Source organism: Empidonax traillii, unplaced genomic scaffold (genome assembly GCF_003031625.1).
Source record: "Empidonax traillii isolate 1590-97213 ecotype Southwest subspecies unplaced genomic scaffold, ASM303162v1 scaffold877:size283950, whole genome shotgun sequence".
Lineage (NCBI taxonomy): Eukaryota > Metazoa > Chordata > Aves > Passeriformes > Tyrannidae > Empidonax > Empidonax traillii.
This window is the reverse complement of record NW_020956070.1, coordinates 201708-208719: the sequence shown is the minus strand read 5'-3', so window position 1 is coordinate 208719 and position 7012 is coordinate 201708. Positions and strand designations below refer to the sequence as shown.

Genomic DNA, 7012 nt, shown 5'->3' with positions numbered 1-7012 from the left:
AGAGGTGGTGGATTCACCATCCCTGGAGGTTTTTAAGCAGAGATTGGATGTGGCCCTTAGTGCCATGATATAGTAATTGGAGTTGGATCAGGGGTTGGACTTGATGATCTTGGAGGTCTTTTCCAACCCAATCTATTCTATGATTCTATTCTATGATTCTAAGATAAATTATATGTACCATATTTTTAAACTCTGCTCTCTGCAGGGCATCTTACCTAGATACAGCTACTTCTTTCTCCTTATTTCTTCTTTGGAGATATTCACAGAATTTTGGTCATTCAAGCTATCAATAGTTTAGTAATGAAAATGAAATAAAGCCATAGCAAACAAAATGCTGTTTGCACTGAAGTGCAGCAAAATTCAGTACATGTACTGCATACATAAGGTTTGCTGTATTCTCACAAATCTAAATATTTTCCCAAATAATCTAGTCTCTATTCTGTAGATTGTATGTATATGAAGATCACATGGACTTGTATGGAGATTGTGGTGATTTTTTAATGCTCATGTCAGTGATACAGACTACAGAGACAGAAGAATTTGTTATCCTTCCATCTGGAGTGTGTCAGAGACCTCCCTGTGCTCTGAGCACTGAAAGCAGAAGCATCTGCCTAAAGCTCAGAAGTGATCAGGACGTCCACATTCCCCTCCACCTCTGCAGGTGCCTGATGATCGCTCCTTTTCAGAATTCATGGGTTAAGGCTCTGATATTGTTTTTCCTCTAAACCCTTTCACAAAGCCTTCAGTGACTAAAGAAGTTGGGAGTTGCTGTGATTATGCTGACATCATCACACAGTATATTTCCATTTTCAAACTACATGGTCTTAATTTTTAGAATCAACTTTTAGAACCAAGTGTTTAGAACCAAGTGTTTTCCTATTAATGCAGAAACACTGCTTTCCATAATCAAATTCGATTGTGTATTTTAAAATTCTTATTTCTCAAATTCCCCTTAGTAAACTCACTTACAAAGAGCAAAAATAGATGAGCCTTGAACACACTAAATTCAGCTTTTAATGTCTGAAAGGACTTTGTTGTTCCATGACAACATCCAGGTAATAGCATTCGGAAAGAACCTCATCAAAAGAGTTCTATGGAAATAAATATAGTATATCAAGCATACTTACTTGCTTTCTGAATTTCAAAAAAACTCCACTAGACTAAGAAAGCATGATTTTTTTGTAAAAGAAAAAGCAAAAAGCAACTTACATACTCACATTCACTCTTCACCATTATATCATAAGCTTATTCATTCTGTCTATTCAATCATGTTATAGTCACGACCAGATTCCTTCATATAGGGCTACAAAATTACTTTTTATGCAGATCCTCATGAATTCTCTTTTGAAAAAAAAAAAAAAAAAAAAAGAATTTGACACTTGGCACACCTATTCTTTCTGTGCTGAGGCCACTATAAGTGATAAGCTATACATCAAAGCTGGTTGTTCACTGATTTCTTGTCTAAGTTCCTTTGAAATACCTGGGAATATATTATCTGGTCCTTATGTTTGTCACAGTTCATTGTATGAATTTCTATTGGCACTATGCCTTTTACTGACACTAGATTTTAAACACTTTCTGGGACTTACCTCTCCTAAAAAAAAGCTCCAGGATTAGAAGTTCCTAAACTCTTCCAGTGCACTGAATTATCTTACTTTTATGCTTTAGATACTTTCCTCTTTCAGTGTATTTGAAAGAAGGTTTTATTATTGGTTCTTATGCTCATAGAAAGTCCTCAAAATCTTTGTGGGTTTGCTACATCACAACTTTAAATTTCACTTGTTAGAGCTTGTGCTTAATTCTTATTCTCAAATTATTCTGGTTAATAGAACTTTTTTTTTTCCTGTTGTTTAACTAGGCCTTTAAAAATGCTACAGCTTTTGTAGCATGTGACTAGTCCCTCTGAACTTTGTATGGATTAGTACTGAAAACACAGCTGCAAAGCAGTAAGGGAGGAACTGCTGGATGTGAGATTTGCCCAGTGAGATTTACCCAGCAAATACATCACGCAATACGACTATGCATAGGCTTGCAAGCTTCGTTCTCCAGCAGAGCAGTTCTTTCCCAGCAGCATTAATGGGAACTCAGTAGTGATGTGTCAAATATTAATCAGCAACTTCAGACCTGAGAATGTTCCTCCCACATCTCACAGGGCCTCTACCCCAACAAAGACACACCAGCCAGCAGTGAAAGACTGTGCTGCGCCTTTTTTTGACTCTTCCCTTCTGTTGCACATCCTTTTTAGGGCATGATTACATTTGTACCTCTCTCTGGTAAGAGAGGGTTTTGTTCAGAAATTAAATTAATCCTTTTCCTCTTCAAAACAGTTCTAAAAGGACTGTGAGTAGCACTGTCTTAGCTTTCAGGTCATGTGCCAGCAGAACAAGAAGGCCAGCAGTTACAGCAGAAAACACAATTGCCTCTACACTCATGAGTGAGGGGTTACATTTGAAAGCTCTCTGCCTCGTGACACTGTTAGACACAGTGAGTGTGAAATTTTCAGTGACCCCAGCCTCTCATTACAGTTTTCTCTAATGTGCCATGGCAGGAAGGCCAAGGGAGCTGAGCACTGCTGCAACTTGAAAGAATGCAATATTACAGAAGATATAACAGCCATGGTTCTCGTTTCATGCTGACTGGGCTTTCTCTCCACTCACATGATGCATCTTCAGCATCAGTGGTGTCTGGTGCAGAGTTCTTCAGGAAGAGCTGCTGTCATGCTTCATGGGTACCTCAGAGTTGTGGCCAGCTCAGGGGAGCCTCAAGTGCTTCCTCAGATGATCAGCAAAAATGTGACTGCTTAATGATGGCAGCCCTCTAATTAAGGCACAACTGTCTAAACCTAGAACTAATTTTAATCAAAAGAGCTGCGTAGTTATTATACACGCTTTGCAAATGACGTCACTTAGATATTAAAGAATTTAAGTGAGTGGTTTGAAGGCAAAACTGTTTACAGAAATTGGTAGAAGCAGATATCAGCAGACTCAGATTGCCGTTCCTCTGCTGTAACTTCTTCAGACCAAAACATTGATTTTGTGCCTTTCAAAAACTACTTCTCTCTGCTACTAAAAGAGATCCAGGAGAAAAAGGGGGAGTCACACAGCAATTTTTGATACTCCTGTCTCTGGAGACCAAGATCACAGAGATGGTGGCAGTCACCTTCCAGACTGTGGTGGCAAAGAACAAGAAAGCTGATTCAACATTTAACGCTAATAACAGCAAAGGCAAGTGCCAGGGTAAAGGTGACTCTGTAGTACACTGAAATACTAGTAGAGAATTTTAAAGCCCATTAGAAATTTGCAATGCAGTCCCATTAAAGCAAACAGAAATGAACATCAAAATCCATATACAACTTTTAAGAACTCAACTCTTTTACCTTATACGTTTCCACATCAGAATTTATGCTATCTAAAAACAACCAGTAACTAAAAATTAGAATAAGATAGTAATGTACATACAAAATAATTTCATCAAACTATAAAGGTAAGAATTTTAAGTTAGCTACAGATACCGCTCTTTGTCCTTGAAAGTATTGAACAAATTCACTGGACACCCCTTCTTAGGTTTTCTGGTCTATATCACAGTCTCCTTTAGTCATTTATTGCTACATATCTATCAATACTAGAGAACAGAATTGCTATCACTGTATATTTATGGATGTATGTGTGCACATGCTTTTGTTACAGAAAATGGAAGACAGAAAAACTAAGTCTTAATAAAAGTGATTTAAGCTATCATTTGCAATGACAGGGCACACACAAATAGTCACTGCAACTCAGCTGACATGGGGTAACTCATCGAGCAACAGGAGTTCAAATTTGTGGGAGACCTAAGTTTTACAGAGCTATCCTCTCACTTAAGTCTCACAGCTGAATTACCACGTTTGAACTCACAATTTTCAGTCACAAACAACACAAATGGTACATCTGTTATCTGAAGCTTGATACATACATTCCCAAACAGGCACTATATAATTAGGCTAAGTCAGATACTCACTGATCTGGTTGGTAGATGCACTATAAAAAGCATTTACAGTAGTTGGGCTTGTAAACCACCTGTAGTAAGAGCAAAAGAATATATCTGTCAGTACAGTTACTCATCTCTATAAATAAAAGGAGTAAAGATAAAAATTGAACTCAGGAGAAGGAAGTAAAAATATTAAGGATCTAGAATACATTAAAGCATTTCTCCATTTCAACACGTGCTACCTACACATTGAAATCTATTGTTCACTGAGTTTAAGTGTGTACAGTCAATGAATGCTCAACTGGAGTGATTCTTAAGCTTTCTATTACCTAATCTGTTTAATTTTTAGGTGACCATTATGCTTGAGAGCTCTGCCATGCTGATGAAAGGAAGTTCACGCAGCAGAGGCTGCCACACTGACAACAGCTGTGAAATCTCTCTTGGGTGGCTTTCAATTGTGTGTGGAGAAACTCCCTGTTGAAATTAGAGAGCATTTTGAAACAAGTGTAGTGGCTTCAGAGGCTTTGCTGAACAACGACTTGAACAATTAGGTTTATGCCAGCAACACGAGCTGGTACTTTCTGGGAATGTAAATTCAAAACGAACAGTTTTGTTTTCTGTACCTTACACAACACGGCCATCAGCGTGCTCCTAAACAAACCAAAGCATTTCTTCTCATGGTTTGATTTCTCATACATACCGGAGGAAAACCTAGATTTGAATAGGATTGGACTTCAATGATCCTTGTGGGCCCCTTCCAACTCAGAATATTCTGTGATTCTATGAATGGCAAATAGGATTTAAGAATCTCCTTAGCTTAAGCTCATATATATTGACAGTGCCTTCACCCACAGACTAGAAAATCTCAACTCACTTCAGCAAGATCCAAATTGCCCCAGGTGAAACCCTGAGTTCAGTAAGCCCAAGATTTCACCTTATGATTTTGTAAGGAAGAACTGAGATAAAAGTAATGAAGATGATGAGAATTAGTGGTTAATCCATAATAAATTAGAAGTGAGTCCAATAATCTCCAAACAGGAACATCCTGATGTCTTAAGCAATGCATTACTCAAAAGTTTTGTAAAATTACATGAATGCAATACACTTGCTTTGGAAAATGTCTTTCAAAGAGCAGAGATAGGAGCTGCAAAACAAAAAGTAAGACAAAGGAAGATCCTTAAGAACATGGAAAATGCGTGATATCAGTGACCATCATGCACACAATCTGTGTTTTAAAATAGCACCATCAAATGAATTAGTCATCTGTAGATCCTTACTGTTTTTCTGACAACTAATGTCCTCACATAAACCATGTAACAGGGAAGAGTTTTAAAATAGCAGCATTTTGTGTTTTATCAATAAATTTAACTGCTTCTCTTATTCTTCAAACTGAGCAGCTTATTTTACAATGCACCAAATAGAAAAACTAATCAATGGAGGCAACAACAAGGCTGTCACGTACATATCTTAACCATCCATCACATTATAGACTCTAATTGCAACAGATAACTCTCCCTGGTTTGTGTATTAGGACATTGTGAATGGGAGGAGCAGGGGGAGGTTGTTTTCTGGTATGTTTTCTGTTTTCTTCATAATAAGGAGATTAAATGTTAGAGGTAATATACTAAGATAATGGAAAATTGAAGGAAGAATCAGTATGGTGAGGGGATAAAGAAAAAAATTAGGGGGCTTGATCAACTACATTTCAGTTTCATGTTTGCTCACAGCAGCAATTAGCTGAACTGTTTTGAAGGATGTAAGCCTGCCACATATGCTCTGGGACCTGTTCTCCAGGCTTAGCAGTAGGTCTGGTGGACTGCCCCTTTTCTGACAGGGAGAGAACCAATTTGAAAAGGATCCACCTGAAACACCACTCAACACTTTAATTTACATGTAAGTTTGATCAAAGACACACAGTGTTCTGACTTCCACCTCACCCTGTTGGCTTGTTCTACTTACAACAGCCTTTCTATTCTCACAAACAGCAACTTTTAAGCATGAAAAAAGGTTTCTGGGACAGCAAATCCTCCCTTTTTGCAAATTCTTCTTGCCCTCTCATTTCTAGTTTGAGAATCAAGGGCCTGAGACAGATAACAGATCTTCGAAACAGACTAATATGCTTTGCTCTTCTCACCATCCTCTTTGCTGCTGCAGCCCTGGGGGATTACCACAGCTACTTGAAGACAGGAATCACCACAAGCAGTGGTCAAAGAGCTCTTCATTGACAAGTGACACCTATCTAACAGGACAAGTTTGCACCCATTTTAATTTAGTGAGGAGCTAGTGACACATCACCACAGGAACACCTCAATTTGCCCAAGAGCAACAGTGAATGCTGTTGATATTTGGTCCACAGTTACTGAGGGAGAACATCACACTGTGAATTCACAGACTTGGAGCTTGTAGACTACTAAGACATATCACAGCATCCCCATCCTGAGATGGCTTCTTTCTTCATGATCTACCACCACAATAACAAAGCCCATCCGGTTTCCTGAGCTTAGTATGAGCCAAAGGCCAAGAGCAGCCTTGATTTTCTCACTGTAAAACTGAACTGAGTTCTTCCTAAATTGCTCTTTCATAACAAGGCTTTAAAAATGACCCAGTATGAAGTTCTTGTCTTTTTAAGCAGCTAGGAAAAGGAGACTTAGGAAACATACTGAGAAGTCAGAAAGAACAGGAGTTCTCTAGTTACAGAGTATTCAGCTGAATTTCATATTTTACACTTGGAAAGGAGCATATTTCCATTCCAGCATTTTGTTGTACCATTCTGAGCCACTCTCAAAAAGATTTAGGAAGTATTTTCCACAAAAGAGTAGAAATAACCAAGAATGCTTCCATTCAGACTAGCAGAACAACTTCTCATCAGTTATCCTCTTTCAGTGAGCTCCTTGAAAAGATTGAACCTTCAGTGACATACCTTAACTAATCACATAATTACCAGGGAGCCCCCGGTGGTCCAGGGGAAAATTCACTGCACTGTCACTGCAGAGACCCGGGTTCGATTCCCGGTCGGGGCCACTCCCCGGGCAGATGGAGCTCGTTA

General features: G+C 38.6%; 1 protein-coding gene across 1 annotated transcript in view; it reads right to left on the bottom strand.

Moving 5' to 3' along the window:
* PHEX (phosphate regulating endopeptidase homolog X-linked) overlaps positions 1 to 7012 on the bottom strand; it is a 103333-nt gene that overhangs the window by 23964 nt on the left and 72357 nt on the right. Inside the window, exon 15 of the mRNA XM_027902472.1 lies at positions 3997 to 4055. Within this exon, the coding sequence (XP_027758273.1) occupies positions 3997 to 4055 (59 nt within the window). The remainder of the gene's footprint in view (positions 1 to 3996; positions 4056 to 7012) is intronic.